Source organism: Sinocyclocheilus rhinocerous, unplaced genomic scaffold (genome assembly GCF_001515625.1).
Source record: "Sinocyclocheilus rhinocerous isolate Xijiao unplaced genomic scaffold, SAMN03320098_v1.1 scaffold1310, whole genome shotgun sequence".
Classification (NCBI taxonomy): domain Eukaryota; kingdom Metazoa; phylum Chordata; class Actinopteri; order Cypriniformes; family Cyprinidae; genus Sinocyclocheilus; species Sinocyclocheilus rhinocerous.
The window spans coordinates 160789-178687 of NW_015635534.1; the positions used below are offsets into that span (position 1 = coordinate 160789).

Below are 17899 nucleotides of genomic sequence, written 5' to 3' on the forward strand. Positions count from 1 at the left end.
CAATTAAAGTCCCCATGAAATCAAAATTAAAGTTTTTTTGGTGTATCAATATGATAGTCTTAAGGTTATCTATAAGGCAGTGTGCTCCAAAACAGTGACAAAATTCGCATTTAGAAAATATAAGCATTCAAAGCTTTTAGTTTGTCACTTCCACCAAAACGGCTCAACGATTTTTTGACGACACATCGTACTTCATCTTCTCATCAAATCTTCTGACCAATCAAACACTCTCTAGAAACCGAAGCGCCCACCCCCTGCACTATAAATAGACGCTGAAGCTGCGGCTGAGATCGGTCACTTGTTCACAGTGTAGTATTTCCTGTACAGTGAATGGCACGTAGTGTACAATGTAGGCGATAGGGAACGATTCAGATAGTGTAAATATGCTTTCGATTGGGGCAAATGAGGTCTGGTTTCACGTTGTGTCACGCGAACCGTGGCAGCGCGCACAGTCTGATCCGGACTTTGGCTCCGGTCCAGAGATTTCAACTCAGAAAATAAACTACATTCACTATAGAAGATTTGTATTCAAGTTATATTTGTATTAATTGTATTGCTTAATTTATTTAAGTGTATGAACAACACTCTACAGACTTTAAATGCATAGATACAGGCAAATCATCCTATCTTGAAAACACAGAGTGGACACCTACCTTCCGTCTATTTTTGGCAGGTCAACAGATCTGCCCATGATGAGGTATGACTTGCCTTCTACCAATGATAAATGTTCTCTGCAACTGGGACGAGCCCAAAATTGTCTCACTTTCCCTTCAACACTATCATCAGTGCCTACATGACAGAACAATGTTTACCAAACAATTCTACTGCAATGTAACTTAGCCTTCATTAGAGCATTAATGGAGAAGTACAACTGCATTTAATATAAATCAGACATATTTCATGTGAATTTCATGATCAGTGGAGAAACATGGAGGGAATAATGAACTTTACCTTCTTTCAGCACCTGCTCCACTTTCATCTCATAGGTGTCAGAGTCCTGTGTCAGATTCATCTTCAACACTTTGACTTTATAAACTGTCGAACATACATGTTATATTGTTATTGCCATAACTTATTAGACTTCAGTGGTCATGTTTCAAGTCAAACATTTTTTTATTGCATTTACAGCAGTTAATGGAATAGTTAACTCAAATAGGAAAACTGTCATCATTTACACCCTCATGTTGTTCCACGCCTTTATGACTTTCTTTCTTCAGCACAACAAAAACAAAAAGATATTTCCCATAAAAAAAAGAAAAACTCACTGATTCGTTTGCAGGGGTACTTGAGTTAACAGCTCACTGGAAGGGTTTAAAAGTGACTTAAAAGTGAAATTTGTAAAAGTGAAAGCCATTGTTTGGCTTCAGGAGACTTGGAATACAGTGCACAAGTCACTGTGATGTGTTTAGCATTTTTGGAGATTAACAGACATGGTCACAATGAAAAGATGTCGCATCTGTTTTGGAAAACTGTTTTTAAGCAACAATGTGCTGACTACTTTGCATTTTGTCTATGACTTATATTTTTAGATTGTGCACCTGATTTTTGTTATTTCAGGGGAGTGGGGTTTACCTGCACAGCACCTACCCGCTGGCCTCCATACACTCACCCCCCTAAGCCTCACTCCCATCCGGGTCACGGCACCAATGTAACCCCTCTCTCCCAGGTCCTCACCGCCACACCTCGTTCTTGTTCCGAGTGGGTCTCGAACCCGGGTCTCCGGCATGGGAGGCAGACACACTAACAAGGAGGCTAAAGACTGTAGCCCCTAGCGTCAGTCGCTAGTGTTTAACTGCACAGCACCTACCTGCTGGCCTCCGTTACAAGAGGTCAAAACGGGCTTCCACACAAAGTTGAAAAATTAAATTGAGAACATTCTCGGATATCATCGAGGCCTAACCGTTAAATAGCACTGAACTCACATTCAGAAAACCGGACATCTTCTACAACTAAAATGCTGCTCCTCCAGTGAACACTAGAGGGAACCATTTCGCACAAAACAGTTGGTACCAAGAATTGGATGTGCATTCATTGCATTGACAATATTAGTCAAAGCAGCTGTCTGAACAGGGTGTGTTTGTGTGAAAGAGTGTGTCTGTGTAAATAAGACAAAGTTTGCTCAGCACATCCATGCCGATCACCCTTCAGTGTCAGACTCACGAGCGAGAGCAAACACATGAGCAATGATGATGAGAGCATAAAAACAGTGATGAGAAAGCAGGGAAACAATAGAGGAAGTCCATTCCAGTGTTTCCTCTGTGTTTATGTGCTCAACCATCACTAGGTAAAAGTGTGAGTTCAGCCTATACAGTATGAATGAACACACATTAGTGACAGGCCAGTTAAAAATAATATAACAGTATAAGAACAACATAGATTAAAACTATATAAAACTAAATAAAAGTGCATACAATGTCATGTATAAAAATAAGTGAGCAATTTGAAATACTTCCCTTGAGTCTAATTAAAATGAATACGTTTTTGAAACGATTCAACCTAAAGATTAGACTTGATCTACCAAAGGGCAAAATATTGTAGTTCTTATTGAGAATATGGGATTAAAAAGTGAATATTGTCATGTAGGTCACACACACACACAAAGATCAGGAAGTGCTGTCTTGAGTTGTGTGCTAGTCGGTGGAACTGGCTGTTTGATGTGAGGATGTGTGTGTGCAGAAGTGTGTGTGTCGATGCACGTTAATAAAGGATCTAATGACTTTGGTCTGCTGACGCCCTGAACACCCCCGAATGGGCCCCAACATTCAAGTGCATCATGGGCTCCAGGATAAAGTAAGAATCTCTCCGTTTGTCTGTCGATTTCTCTCTGTTTGCTCACTTTGTGGTCTGCTGCTTACTTCCTCTTCCTCACTCTGTCGTTCTCGGATGCGAGTCTTTCTATCATGTCACAATTCAATGAATAAACTCGCAAACAAAAACTGCAACATTTGGAGAGTTTTGCAGGAGAACAGATGGACAGTTTGCACACTTTTCCACGCAGAAGCACCATCTCTCCCTGCTTCATTTCAGCTGGCTTGCGAAAATGCATAGCATCCTCAAAACTGCTTTAAGTCTGAATGTCACTGAAGTAGAAAAACATCAGATCAAGTACCTCAATGCACTTTTCTTCATCAGTTCTTAAGTCTCGATGCGTTCGGATCAGCTGCTGTTCTGGTCATTTTTAGTAGCTGTATGAAGTCAGTTCTAAAGTTCACACAGGTGTGGAGAATCACATTAACTATCAACATGTAACCATCTTCAACACTACATCTATTGGTTTCTCATCTCTTGGGAGTGAAAAATAAAGAATACGATCTCTTACAACTCAATTGCAAATGGAGTCCGATTTTTCTCCTGAGAAACAACAGATCTGCCAAAACCTGCGATTAAAGATCTCAATTTGAACATTTCTCATCACATTCTTGATAGTTTGTCATTTAAAAATCTCCTTTGGTTGGTTTTAGCAGACAAACATTCTGTTAGGATCATTGCATTTGCATAATTCTATTTTAGACAGACGGCCAAACTCATAACTGGAAATATTTTCTGTTGATGTGCTTCTTCTAATTTAGTAGTCAACCACATCCTGCTCCACCAATGAAGCGCCTTATTAAGATCTTGTAAGAAGAACAGCAGAAAATGATTGAGAGCCGATCGCATTCAGTCGCTGGTCATTCTTACAGTGTTAATGCTTCACACATCAGATGAGTGTAATGTTTTGTTATGATGACTGTTTTGCTCATGGTTTTGTTGTTCTCAGAGAAAACCCTGAAAAAACATTCTACTGGTTCTTTCAAGCCTCATGTCCAATCGCCAGAGATAAAGGTGGGTACCACACACACACACACACACACACACTGACTAACTGATGTAATAAACACACACTCACAAACTGTCTCTTCTGAGAATGGCTCTTCCTGTCACATGACTGAACTAGAAAAACCACACATCAGGGCAGATACACACTCGTCAGAATGAGAAAAGTCAGAGGAACTAGTTAGTATGCTGTGATCTGCTGACGGGTAAAAGGAAGCAAGGTTGGACCGAGTCTAGATGAGGTCTGGCTGAGCCGGACTGGTTACCCTGCGTGGCTAACTTTGACCTGACTTTAACCACATCCTCTACTTGAGAAATGAACCGATGTGACTGACTTGCGCGCGTGTGTGTGCGTTTTCTATTTGAGTAGATCCTGATGTGCTGTTTCACTTCCCGGAAGACTTTAATGATGAGGTTAGTACTCGAGGATCACTGTGGCTCTTTCCTTCTGTTTTCATTTGATTTTCATTTGAAGAGTTAATTTGCAAAAACAGATTACTCAGCTTTTAACCATTTTCAAAAATCGTGTTTTTTCATTGTGCACTCCAATTAATCTCAATCAGACTGCAGTTGGGTTCTTTTGATTAAGTAAAAATAACTAAAAAATACAGCTGACTAACACAATAAAACAATAAAACATGATAACATAATAAAAAAACAGTTTTCTGTTTTTGCAAATAAACTTCATTTATTTTTATTAATTAATTTTATTAAAAAATTCTAAAAAAAAATAAAAAATAAATAAATAATTGCATGAGCAAATAGATGCACAAATAAATAAGTCAAGCCTCTGCTTACCATGATGTACTAGCTAAGAATTAGGGGAAATTATAATAAATAAAAAACATTTCACAAATAAATGCATCAATAAAACAAATGCACAAATAAATAAATTAAATATCCTAAAATAAATAAATAAAATAAGTAAATAAGATAAATAGCCTCTGGTATTCATAGGCCCGGTATCACAGACAGGGCTTAGCCTAAGCCAGGATTAGGCCATAGTTCAATTAGGACATTTAAGTCATTTTTATAAATTTGCCTTAGAAAAAAGCATTACTGGTGTGCATCTTGAGACAAAACAAAGGCACTGACATATTTCAAGATCAATCAGTGAAAGTTTCTTTCAGTTGAAACAGCTCAGACTTACACTTTAGTCTAGAACTAGGCTTAAGCCTTGTCTGTGAAACCGGGGGATAATGTAATAGCTAAATTTGAAGAATTAGGGAAAATTAGAAATAATAAATGCATTTTATCTTTCATCAAAATATAATAACCATTTCCACTTCTGCAGCAACTTTGCTTTTCTGGCAATGGCACTGAGGGCACCTGGCGTTAATGTCAATCAATTGTCAAATAATAGTATTACAGGGAACAGGCATTGTTTTAGCCTTTTTAAACTGCTGTCGACAGTGATAACAGTAATTTAACACATATTAACATAAATATAATAAAGTTTAGGACAATAAATAAAGACAGATTTGAAATAGAGAAACTCTGGAGGGTGTCCACAATCCAAAACTCCCATTCGGGTATCAAACACCCACTTTTCATCATCCAGTAAAGTCTTGATGGATTCTTTCCTTTTACTTCAGAAATATCTCACATTATGCAAGTAAATGGAACATTTGTGAAGGAATATTTGCACAGATATTGATTTTGAGGTGACTTATCAGCAGGTGCACTCTTAAAAATAAAACATTCTTTATTGGCATTGATGGTTCCATGAAGAACCTTTAACATCCATGGAAACGTTCCATTCCGCAAACGGTTCTTTATAGTGTTCTTTGCACTAAGAAAAAAACAGTTCCTTTAAGAACTGTTCACTTAAGGGTTCTTTGGGCAACCAACAATTGTTCTTCAATGGTATCACTGTGAAAGCCTTGTTTTGGAACCTATATTTGATGGCGTTTCTTCTATTCTCACACAGGAGTCTCTTCAGTCCTTGCCGCGCTTCTGCTTCCCTTATGACATAGAGAGGTGAAAATCGTTCATTCATTATTAAAGATGGATGCTCAAGCCTTTTTACCTTTCATAACTGATTAACTGAGGCTAGTCGGTTGGTTGGCAGGGTGAAGGACACTGTCGCCGTGCAGCACTTCACATTCGTCCTGACCGATCTGGAAGGATGCCAGCGCTTCGGTTTCTGCAGACTCACGTCCAGCTCTCAGACCTGCTTGTGCATCCTCAGGTCTCAAAATACACCCAAAAACAAATGAGTGATGATTTATGTAGCCCCTTTTATTCATTCACGGTCTGCTTCTCATGGCCACAATCACTTTCAGTTTTCAGGTCTCATTATAAGGTGTATGTTACACTTATAACCTGGTTTTAAGTTGGAATAGTTAGCTGTAACTACACATAAAACTCTTTACCAGCTATTTGACGTGACTGAAGTGCAATTTCTCTCTCAACACAGTTATTTGCCCTGGTTTGAGGTCTTCTACAAACTTCTGAATAATCTAGCCGACTACTCAACGAAAGGACAGGTATGATTTTAACGGTCTCCTAATGATCTAAAAAGCCATTTATCTAACACCATTGCTTTGATTCAAACGCCCTGCCAGACCAACGAGGTGAAGGAGCTGCTCTCGGTCCTCTACAAGCACCCCGTGCCTCCGGCCAATGGCTCCATCACACTGCAGATGGTAAGTGCTCATTGGCTGGTGGAAGTTCCGTTTATGACATCACGTGTGACATCACAATCAGGTTGGTGTGTTCTTCACTGAGGGAGGGAAGCTAATGATTGGAAGCCATATGCCTGGCATCTGTGGACACGCCCCTAAAGGGGAGGAGTCAGAGGGGGTGAGTCCCTGATCCGCATTAAAACCAGCAGACCGGACTAAACCGTCACTCCAGCATCTAATAAATTCTAATGCCATCCATAATGTGAAATCGAACTAATCCAGTGTCCAAAACTAACCCTGGATCTCTAACAGCGCTTAACTAAAACACTAATGGGTCCTTTTGAAAATATGAATAACAAAGCATTCATCCTAAGAACCTTGAGATCAGACTAACTCGAAGGCCTTACTTTCACGGTTTCATGGTACTGACTGTTTAATTTTCTGGAATAATGTTTCCTCCCCATTAGATCCCGTACTTCATCGCGCCAGATCCCAAAGCCCTGCCCTCTATTCCAGAGAGTGTGAGTTTTTCTATTGTTTCCAATAGAATTTTTTTTTATTTTGTGGGGTTTATTTGTTTGTTTTATTCCTCCGTTCTTATACACTACTGGTCCAAAAAAAAAAAAAAAAGACTTTTAAATGTGCTGAATTTATTTGATCAGAAAATACAGTAAAATTATAATATTGTGAAACATTACAATATAAAATAACTGTTTTATTGATCATTTATACCTGAATTTTCTGCATCTTTACACCAGACTTTAGTGTCACATGATCCTTTAGAAATTAGTCTAATATCACGGTTTCCACAAAAGTATTAAGCAGCACAACATTTTTTTTAACACTGATTATAATCAGAAATGTTTCTTGAGCAGCAAATCATCAAATTAGCATGATTTCTGAAGGATCATGTGACACTGAAGACTGGAGTAATGATGCTGAAAATTCAGCTTTGATCACAGAAATAAATTATATTTCACAACATATTACAACAGAAAACAGATATTTTAGGTTGCAATCATGTTTCACAATATTACTCTTTTTACTGTATTTTTTGATCAAATAAATGCAGCCATGGTGAGCAGCAGAGGCTTCTTTCAAAAACATGAAAAATCCTAATTTTTCCAAACGTTTGACCGGTATGTATGTCTGTGTGTGTGTATCAGAGGAACCTGACGGAGCTGGTGGTGGCAGTGGATGTGGGAAACCTGTTGCAGCTCTACGCCAGCATGCTGTTTGAGAGACGGATCCTCATTTACTGCAGCAAACTCAGCACTGTGAGTTCAGCGTGCCTTTGTGAATCAGAACTGATAACGCTTGGTTCACAAGGCGTAAACTTAAACTCGTGCAACAGTAGAGCATGGGTTTGATTCCCAAGGGAATGCATGCACTGAAATGCACAGCTTGAATATAGTGTAATTCACTTAATGTGATAAAAACACATCATTCCATTTAAAAACAACTATTTCAAGTGCTTTATTCCACAACAAGCACATTACACATCACTGCCTTGATGACCATTTGGGAACTGCATACGTACTGTGCGCAAACGCACTGTGGTGTGGTTTTTCACACCAACCAAACCAACTGAAAAAATGGTCAAATGGATTTGTTTCCTTGTCTCAAACCCTAGTGTGAAAATGCCTTAACACCTAACCAGGAGTGACATAATGAATCTACACGTGACAAATCACAGTTTTTGTCCCAACCAGCTGCACCACATTCTTTGGCTTCTATTCCAAAAATCAATGAAATGTCCTCTGATTGGCTGAGAATTTGTCATTTGATGTGGCATGCTCCTCTTTCACTGAGGGCAGATAAGTCACTTGACACTAAAAATGTCTTCTGTTGGGAGGCAGCTTCATTAAAAACATGCACCAAACGGCAATGCATTGTTGTGTGTGTGTGTGTGTGTGTGTGTGTGTGTGTGTTTTCAGCTGACGGCCTGCATACACGCGTGTAACGGGATGCTGTACCCCATGTACTGGCAGCACATCTTCATCCCAGTGCTGCCTCCTCATCTGCTGGACTACTGCTGGTGAGACATGATATTATTAATACATTAAAATAACCTAACTTAATAAAAGCGCTAGAAATACATAAAATCAAGAAGACAACTGTAATTATGTTTCTTTTTATTCTTTCTTTTTGTATTGTATTTATTCTTTTTTTAAACAAATTATTATTTATTGTGCTTAACAATGAGGGCCTTTGAATTCAAGGGGTTAAAAACCACCAAGGCTAGAACAATGTCTTCAATAAATAAGAAAAGCTTACAAAAATTACATTTTACTAACATAAATAAGAATAAAAACTATTAAAGAAAAGACAAGCAGCAGCTTGTGTGAACCAATATTGATAACATTTAGTTTGGTTTGGCTACTAAAATTTGTTGGTTTAACAAAAAAAATTATAACTAAATATTTAATAATAATTCTTATAAAAAATATATAGATAAGAATAAAAACAATATTGAATGTTAAAAAAAGAACTTTTTGTGAGCTCTTACTAATAACACTTCGTTTGGTTTGGCTACTAAAAAAAAAAAAAATATATATATATATTAGTGCTGTCAAATGATTAATCGTGATTAATCGCATACAAAATAAAAGTTATTGTTTGCATAATATATGTGTGTGTTCTGTGTATATTTGTTATGTTTAAATAAATACACATTGACTAGCGACTATCGTTATATTGATTTGATGTCGTTTACAATCAACAGACGTTCAAGTGTTATTTTAGTGCCTGATGAACACCTGACCGGTCGAAATGTTGCAATTAATCGCATCCAAAATAAAAGTTTTTGTTTACATAATATGTGTGTGTACTGTGTATGTTTATTATGTATATATAAATACACACACATACAGTATAAATTTTGAAAATATTTACATGTATTTCCATGTCTATTTTTATATTCATATAATTTATATTATAATATAATAATATATTTAATATATAAACATAACATATTTTTCTGAAATATATACATGCATGTGTGTGTATTTATATATACATAATAAATATACACAGCACACACACATATATTATGTAAACAAAAACTTTTATTTTGGATGCGATTAATCGCAATTAATTGTTTGACAGCGCTAATTAATATTTGAAAGTTCAAATAAAGAGAGCTAATATAAAGAGTTTAAGAACCCCTGAGTTACAACAGCATCTTCAATAAACAAGAACAAATTGACAAAATTAATTTTTGAATAACATATTGCAGGATGAATAAAAATAAAAACAATTAAAAGACTATTTACTATATTAAAAATATATATTAATAAGAAAAAGCAGCCTCAATGAGTATCAAAATCTATAAAATATTAAAAAAGGTCATTAGATCAATGACTTAAGGCTGGGAAACACCAAGCCGACTTCAAATAACTAGCTGCGATGAAAGCCGACGGTGTTATCGCCTCGCGTCGGCAGCGTCTGGACCAAAAAGCTGCACTTGAACACACACCTCTCAGACTACAGCCGTCTGCAAACTAACACATGCGTTCTGTGCCTGCGTGAGAGGAATTAGCTCTCTAAATATTCGTCATTCAAAAGGAGAAACCAAAACAAAGATATGCAAGATGTAAACAAAAGCAGTGCTTGCTTACCATTTTGAATATCAGTAACTATGATAACTTTCATAATTTTACGCGGCTCATGTTAACAGTGCCGATACAACCTGTACTGTGTGAACGCTGCCTAATTTCATCTCACATTTACCGTTTTTAGCGCACCGATGCCATACCTCATTGGAATTCACTCAAGCCTGGCAGAGGTACGACACTTCCCTCGTCCCATGGTATTCTTTCACAGCGGCACTTAGTCACGCAAACACTCACCCTGCGGCTCTCTCTGTGTGTTTGTGTGCGGCAGAGAGTGAGGAGTCGAGCTCTGGAGGACGTGGTCATACTGAACGTGGACACCAACACCCTGGAGTCGCCCTACGAGGACCTGAAAAAGATCCCGGCCGACGTGGTGAGACTCTTTGACTCCTGGCAGATCTCTGACTCACGAAGGATGAAGGTTTACGGTGAGATCTGTTGCTGCAGGTGGCAGGACTGAAGGTCAGGCTGAAGAGACAGGCGGCGTCGGCCGGGTCAGGGGTCGCGCACGCTTTCCTCCGAGCCCAGGCTCTGCTGTTCGGAGGATACAGGGATGCCTTACAGTCGCCTGATGTGAGTGACACACATTCACGTGAAAACATGACCTTGAGTTTTATAAAAGCTTACTCTCTTGTATATTGAAGGAAGGGCCGGTGGTCTTCTGCAATGAGCTGTTTCTCGGTCACAAGTCTCAAAGCATGCGGGAGTTTCTGGAGAGCGCGGTTCACCTGCAGTGTTTCAAAGAGGTAACTGCAAACACATAAACACAACATCAGCAGTTATCAAGACACTACAGGCAAAAGCTTTTTTATTTCATGCAATGTCAATTCTGAGGGCTGTTTTGCTTCTATGACAATATCTTCTTTCAGACAAGTGGGGGGAAAAAATCCAAAATACACATTTACTTGTTCTATTTGTATACGCAGATTTAAAGTAAAGTGCATATATTTAAAGGCTTTTTTCTCAAAATGAAACAGAGAAGAAACAGGGTTATTAGTAGTAACTAAAACTAAAACCATGAATAAAATGTCACCCTTTCTCATTTTAGTTTAACTTCAAGTACTAAAATAACTAAAACTGGAATAAAACTTGGTAGCGTTTTATTTTATGGTGTCCTTGTTACATATGTCACATGCACTTACTATAATGATAACAATAAATTATGAATAATTGCATGCAACTAACCCTAACCGTATAGTAAGTACAAGTAGCTGATTAATATTAGTCGTACTTAAATACATAATTGTATTGTAACAAGAACACTAAAATAATGTGTAAGCTGAAAAATTTAGAACTACATATATGTATGTACACTGTAAAAAAAAATTATGTAAAATTTACAGTAAAAAACCGGCAGCTGTGGATGCCAGAATGTTTCTGTAAAAAATACGGTAGCAACATTTTAGGTTTTACGGTTTTAACTTAAATTTACAGTTAAATACCGTAATTTCATTAACTGATATAATGTTAATATACCAACCTATTGAAGTACTGAAATCTGTTTTGTACCTTTGTAATACACTGATAACCTCCAAAGGCAGGTGGTGATGAGAAAGTCACATGATAAACCAAAGCCTATCACAAGCAGCTTTTAAATATTAACATATATAGAAAGTGCACAGTGTCATTCACACAAACACTAAACACCATCATGGTAACACACATGAAACTGAAATAATGCAATAAACATTAATTTAACAACATTAGATGTAACATACAACCCTAATGTACAAAACTGATAAGACAAAACTAAGAAGAAACATAGTTATTTCAACAAAAAAAACATCAAATTTGAAATGTAACCCAGGGAATTCTGGGAATGTAAATTTACGGTTATTCACTGTAAATTAGACGTTCTTTTTCACTTCAAAAAACGGTATACTACCGTAGAATCATATGTAATGTCCAATACAGTTTTTCGCCGTATAGGGGAACTTACCGTTAACCATTTAACAGGTTTTTACTGTAGCATTTTTACAGTCTTTTACCGTTAAATTCATGGTCATTTATATGTATAAAGTAATAAAAATGACAGAAACGCACAACAAAATTTCTAAAACTTTAACTAAAACATGAAAAATTTGAAAAAAAAAAAAACTAATCATAAATTATCAAATAAAACCTAGTTTAATAATTGCATTAAAAATTAATTCTGAATTAAAGGGGTCATACGATGTTGCTAAAAAATAGCATTATTTTGTGTATTTGGTGTAATGAAATGTGTTTATGTTACAGATCTTCTTTATGCACCAAGAGCTTGTAACACTTCAAAGAGAAAGGAAAAATTGAAATCGCATCATATGACCCCTTTAAGACTATAATTCATAAAAATAGTATTTCATAATAATATTAAATAAATAAAAAAATCTGCACTGGAGTAGCCCGTATACACAAACTGTCCAGTTTTATTCCTATCTATATTCTGAAGGTTTTTATAGAGGAATGTGTTTATATATCATTCACCTGATTTGTATAACTTTTTTTTTTCTAGTATTTAAAAAGTGATTAAAAGAGATATCGAAAATCCCCTTTTGTAAAATCCTTTAATATGTAAACTTAATGAAACAAGAATTTTGAGCCTGGATTTATTGGATGCTCATATTTCTGTTCTGGCAATGTATGCAAATTAGCAGACATTAAATTACATAGTGTCTCATTTGCATATTTAAACATTTAAAAAATCTTGCAATACAAAACAATCGTCTTAATGTACTCAGATTAATTAAATGGAGAAGTATAGTGAAATATATTAGTTAATTCCACCTATGTTTTGGAACAGTACAGCCAAAAATAATCTACTCACCCTAATATCGTTCCAAACCCATATGACTTACTATTTCCTGTGGAGGTTTTTTTTCCATGGAGATGTTTTGAAGAATGTTCATGCTGCTCTTTTTTGCGCTGAATGAGGTCTGAGGATGTTAAGCTGCAAAAATAGCGCCATAAAAGTTTTAAAACGTACCCAAATGTACTTCAAGTGTACTTCAAGTCCTCTGAAGTCATATGATCGCTTGTGTGAAGAAAGCATTGGCAACTTGAGCATGCACATATTCCTACTTCACGTGACTGATTATAAATATGCAGAGAACCAATGGCATTTAGTGCCTTCCCAGTCTTAAATATGCAGAAAAACAAATAACATTTAAGTTTCACAATGGAGGATTATAAGAATAACCGTGGCACAGCTGTATTGTTTCTCCCATTATAATGTCATTTTGTTCACAGTTTATTGATGGCCGGCTGACAATGCTGGACCAGGGCAAAGAGCCGGATGATGTGTTTGAGGAAGAGGTGCTTCAGTGTGGTGCTTCATCTGGTGCGTGTTTACGTTCGTCACAGAATCAGACTTGCTTGTTGGGTTGCTCATTTTAACACCCCTTCTGTCCGTGATTCCTCTCAGGTGGCTCTAAACTGCGACGGCAATGGGTGGGAAATTTAAAGGTACGGTTTACTCTTACAGGAACCATAAACATGACACTCTGGAAGACAACCATACTACTCTTATGATATCTGCAGTATGCATACAGCGCACACTATTTTCAGTATACACAGATTACGTACAAGTTATATTACAGTAATGCTCAGTTTACAGCAGAGCATGCCTGACCCTCCATTTCCAGTCAGACAAAATAAACTAGTATGGACATCAAACATGTTATTTTTTTCTTTATAACTCATAATTAAATTAGACTTACAAAAGTTGTTTTTACACAAAATTGGATTTAAAAAAGCTACTTTCTCTCCCCACAGAAAGGGGGTGGAGCTCTGATTGTGACATGGAAGACTACAGCGAACAAAGCAGTGAGTATTTATACAGTACTGTTCAAAAGTTTGGGGTTGCTAAGATTTTTGAAATGCTTTTGAAAGAAGTTTCCTCTGCTCACCAAGGCTGCATTTACAGTATCTGATCAAAAATACAGTAAAAAGAGTACTATTGTAAAATATAATTACAATTTCAAATACTGTATGTCGTTATATACAGTAAAATAATGTGAAATATTATTACAGTTTAAAATTGCTGTTTTCTATGTGAATATATGTTAAAATGTAATTTATTGCTGTGATCAAAGCTGAATTTTCAGCATCATTACTCCAGTCTTCAGTGTCACATGATCCTTCAGAAATCATTCTAATATACTGATTTGCTGCTCAAGAAACATTTCTGATTATTATCAAATATAAACTCTTGTGCTGCCGAATATTTTTGTAGAAACCGTGATATATTATATATTTCAGGATTCTATGATGAATAGAACTTTCAAAAGAACGACATTTATTTAAAATAGATATATTTTAAATGTATTTACTGTCACTTTTCATTTAATTCTGTGCTGAATAAAAGCATTGATTTCTTTTTAAAAATTCGAACTTTTATGTTTAACATAAATCGCATAATCGTATTAATTTGTAATGTGCCGCTGTGCATTATTAAATATTACATGAATACGGTTTCAATTTTGATTGTTCTTGCATGACATAATTCTCTTCATATCTCAGACCAAATATCACAGCAAATTTGGGCTGAAAAACCTCCTGTCATCAAAGGTGAGTTTATGTTCCTTATATTGCACATGCTTCCTCTGTGTGTACTAAATATGTGATTTAGTGCACATCTGTGTCTGTTTATGATTAATTGTTGGCATTTTCCCTTTCAGGACCAAAGTGAACCTCATATGCTACAGAGAGGCGGGTCTGTGTGTGGAACGCACACGTATCGCCTCATCCAATCAGACTGCCTTCAGAATCGTCTACCAATCACACAGCACTTTGGCAGGGTGAGTGACACCTGAAGGCATCCACACTAAACTGCACAAAAATTATGTCATAAAGCTAAACATACGGTCAGAAGTTTGGAATCGATTTTGTTGTTTTTGAAAGAAGTATCATCTGCTCACCAAGGCTGCATTTATTTGGTTTTAAAAAATCCAGTAAAATCAGCAATATTGTGAAATATTATTACAATTTCAAAGAACTGTTTTCTGTGTGAATATATTGCAAAATGTAATTTATTGCTGTGATCAAAGCTGAATTTTCAGCATCATTACTCCAGTCTTCAGTGCCACATGATCCTTCAGAAATCACTCTAATATGCTGATTTACTAAAGAAATTTCTGATTATTATCAGTGATGAAAACAGTTATGCTACTTGATATTTTTGTGGAAACCCTGATGTATTTTATTTTTCAGGATTCTTTGATGAATATTTTTTTTTCAAAAGAACAGCATTTATGTGAAATAGAAATCTTTTATAACATTATAAATGTCTTCACTTTTGATCAATTTAATGCAACCTTGTTGAATAATTTCTCTTTTTTGAACTTACTGACTAATATATACTGTGTACTGGACTTGTGTATATAATTCATGCAGTTTGGCTCTACCTTGTGTTCAACCACAATACAACAGATTCACTTTACTTTGTAAATATGGTACGTTTTTCTACACTTTCTATGCTGCTTTGTTTCTCAGTCTCGACCACGCCGGCCGACACGCAAGCAGGGCACCAGCAGCCACCAGGGCTATGAACAACAGACAGAGGATGACAACACCACCTATGAGGACAGGTGAGATGAGAGGACACAGATGCATGGACGCCTTGCCGTTTTATGTATTTTTTTACAATGCATTTCCCTTTCCAGTGTAACAGAAAGTCTCGAGCAGTGCTCTGGCACCAGCGACTTACAGGAAGATGATGATCTCTCTCTCTTGGCCGACCCGGAGGAGATGGATCTGCTCGGTGAGATCTTTGACACGCTGAGCGCTCAGAGCTCCAGAGAGCCGGGTTTACTCTACGGCACACGCAGCCTCGACCTCTTCAGCTCCGACAGCAGTGAATTCATCTCACATGTAAGGCCTGGATCCTCTCACACATTACATCTAAACGGTGCTTGACAGGGTGTCTGGCATAACCTGCAACAAACAAGCTGCATTCAGCCTTAAGAGCACATTTCAAGTCTTTACAACACTGGCATCACAATCAGAAGATATTTAGCCCTGTATGGTGTACGTTATAATGGTGGAATATTTTTCACACATGATTTTTGACATAAAATAGCTCTAATAATAGTAAATAGCAACATTTCTTCTAATAATTAGAAGAAATTGTACAGGAACTACACTCTCAGAAATAAAGGTACAAAAGTTGTCACTGGGGCGGTACCTTTACAAAAGGTACACTTTTGTACCTATTAGGTTCTAATATGTACACTTTAAGTACTAATATGTACCTTTAAGGTACAAAAATGGACCCTTTAGGTACAAATATGTACCTTTTGAAAAGGTACCGCCCCAGTGACAACTGTTGTACCTTTATTTCTGAGAGTGTAGGGAATTGTTGCTAAATGGCATGTCTGTATTACAATGGAAAATGGGCCCTTTTTTAAATTACCCATTTCTGCTTGATTTAATATTAATAGTTTAATAATTTATGCATTTTTACACTTTGAAATCCTAACTGAGGAAACCATTACCATGTTAAACACTTTCAAACATTGTAACACTTAAATCAGCTATCAGCTAAAGTTGCCAAAACAGGAAGTACTAAAAGCAAATTGCAAATTAATTTTATATATATATATATATATATATCTGTCATGACAACTCTCAGAGTGATTTGCATGGTAATGTACATGACAATGTTAATGTATTTGGTCTTCGCAGAAGAGATCTGCTACGCTGCTGCGGCACAGCAAGTATACCGAGACTTGCAACATGCTGTTGTGAGCGTGTAAGAAATATTGCTGCTGCACATATAAAATATATGAATAACCCCCATAGCATATATTATCACCCCGTAGCAGATCTATACAGGTGGAGCTGGGGGAGGTGGAGGGTTTCTGAAGTGTGCTGCTACTGCTACAGCAAACGATACCAATTATTTAAATGTTAAGCAGCGAGCTCATAGGCTACCGTTACAGGAGAGAACCAATCAGCTGTGCCATGTGATAATGATGTCATATGTCATATTGACTTTGATGGACTGCGCCATCTAGAGTTTCATGCCAGAACTTTGAATATATATTACAAAACAAAATTTCTTAATTCAAATAAATGGAAAATATAAATATTAAAATAAGCCTGAATCAGTTAACAACATTTAATTATCTTACTGAAGATGCAGAAAAATTAAAAAGACACCTAAATGTTTAATTATAGCATTTCATGGAGAACCCGTGTTAGAAAAACGGTCGGCGCACGGTCGGCGGTCGGCGCACCCGGGCGCATGGTCTAAACGGGTTGTCCCTATTCTCTTAATGAGTAATGGGTGTGTTTTGGGCGTAACGTGCAATAAACCAATCAGAGTCTCATCTCCCATCCCCTTTAAAAGCCAGTTGCGCTCACGCCATGGCTATTTACATGGCGGAATTTAATTTTTAAAAATGTTTGTGTGCTGCTGCGCGTCCCTGTGTGTTGTTTTGTCTACCGTAGCTTTGTTCCAGTCCTCGGCTGACTCTTCTGGTTCCCGAGGGTGGGATAAATCTCTAAAAACTCCCATCAGAACCCACAAAATCAATGTGGGGCCAATGACGGGCCTGCAGACTGAAGAACAAAGTATGAAATCGCCTGTTTCATCAACACCAGAAGATCAAACCCAGGCTCCCATTAAGGTCTCAGAGCTGAAGAAGAGATTCGAACATTAGATCATCACAAATCAAACATACTGAAGCGAAACTAAACTGAAGAACTAAAAATGACTTTTTTAGATTCTCAATTACAAGTCTACATGAAACAACACTTGCGCCCCATTTTGATTCTTGTGAGGCAACATTGCTGAGTGAAGTTCGATAAGTGTTCCATACTGAACTTTAAGATTGTGGAAGGTTATTTGTCTCATGTACCTGTTGG

At 36.9% G+C, this 17899-nt stretch overlaps 1 protein-coding gene across 1 annotated transcript in view; it reads left to right on the forward strand.

Annotated features, from left to right (window-relative positions):
* Nucleotides 1-2649: 2649 nt before the first annotated feature.
* The window catches only part of LOC107747169 (DENN domain-containing protein 1B-like), a gene marked incomplete at its 3' end in the record, with an annotated part of 16386 nt that continues 1136 nt past the window's right edge, over nt 2650-17899 (forward strand). Inside the window, exons 1-22 of the mRNA XM_016561607.1 lie at nt 2650-2790; nt 3758-3822; nt 4184-4227; nt 5744-5793; nt 5885-6004; nt 6233-6302; nt 6381-6461; nt 6544-6618; nt 6908-6961; nt 7607-7717; nt 8378-8478; nt 10182-10227; nt 10326-10427; nt 10502-10627; nt 10699-10800; nt 13280-13370; nt 13455-13495; nt 13805-13855; nt 14552-14599; nt 14710-14829; nt 15524-15618; nt 15694-15901. Of these exons, the coding sequence (XP_016417093.1) occupies nt 2774-2790; nt 3758-3822; nt 4184-4227; nt 5744-5793; nt 5885-6004; nt 6233-6302; nt 6381-6461; nt 6544-6618; nt 6908-6961; nt 7607-7717; nt 8378-8478; nt 10182-10227; nt 10326-10427; nt 10502-10627; nt 10699-10800; nt 13280-13370; nt 13455-13495; nt 13805-13855; nt 14552-14599; nt 14710-14829; nt 15524-15618; nt 15694-15901 (1818 nt within the window). The remainder of the gene's footprint in view (nt 2791-3757; nt 3823-4183; nt 4228-5743; nt 5794-5884; nt 6005-6232; nt 6303-6380; nt 6462-6543; nt 6619-6907; nt 6962-7606; nt 7718-8377; nt 8479-10181; nt 10228-10325; nt 10428-10501; nt 10628-10698; nt 10801-13279; nt 13371-13454; nt 13496-13804; nt 13856-14551; nt 14600-14709; nt 14830-15523; nt 15619-15693; nt 15902-17899) is intronic.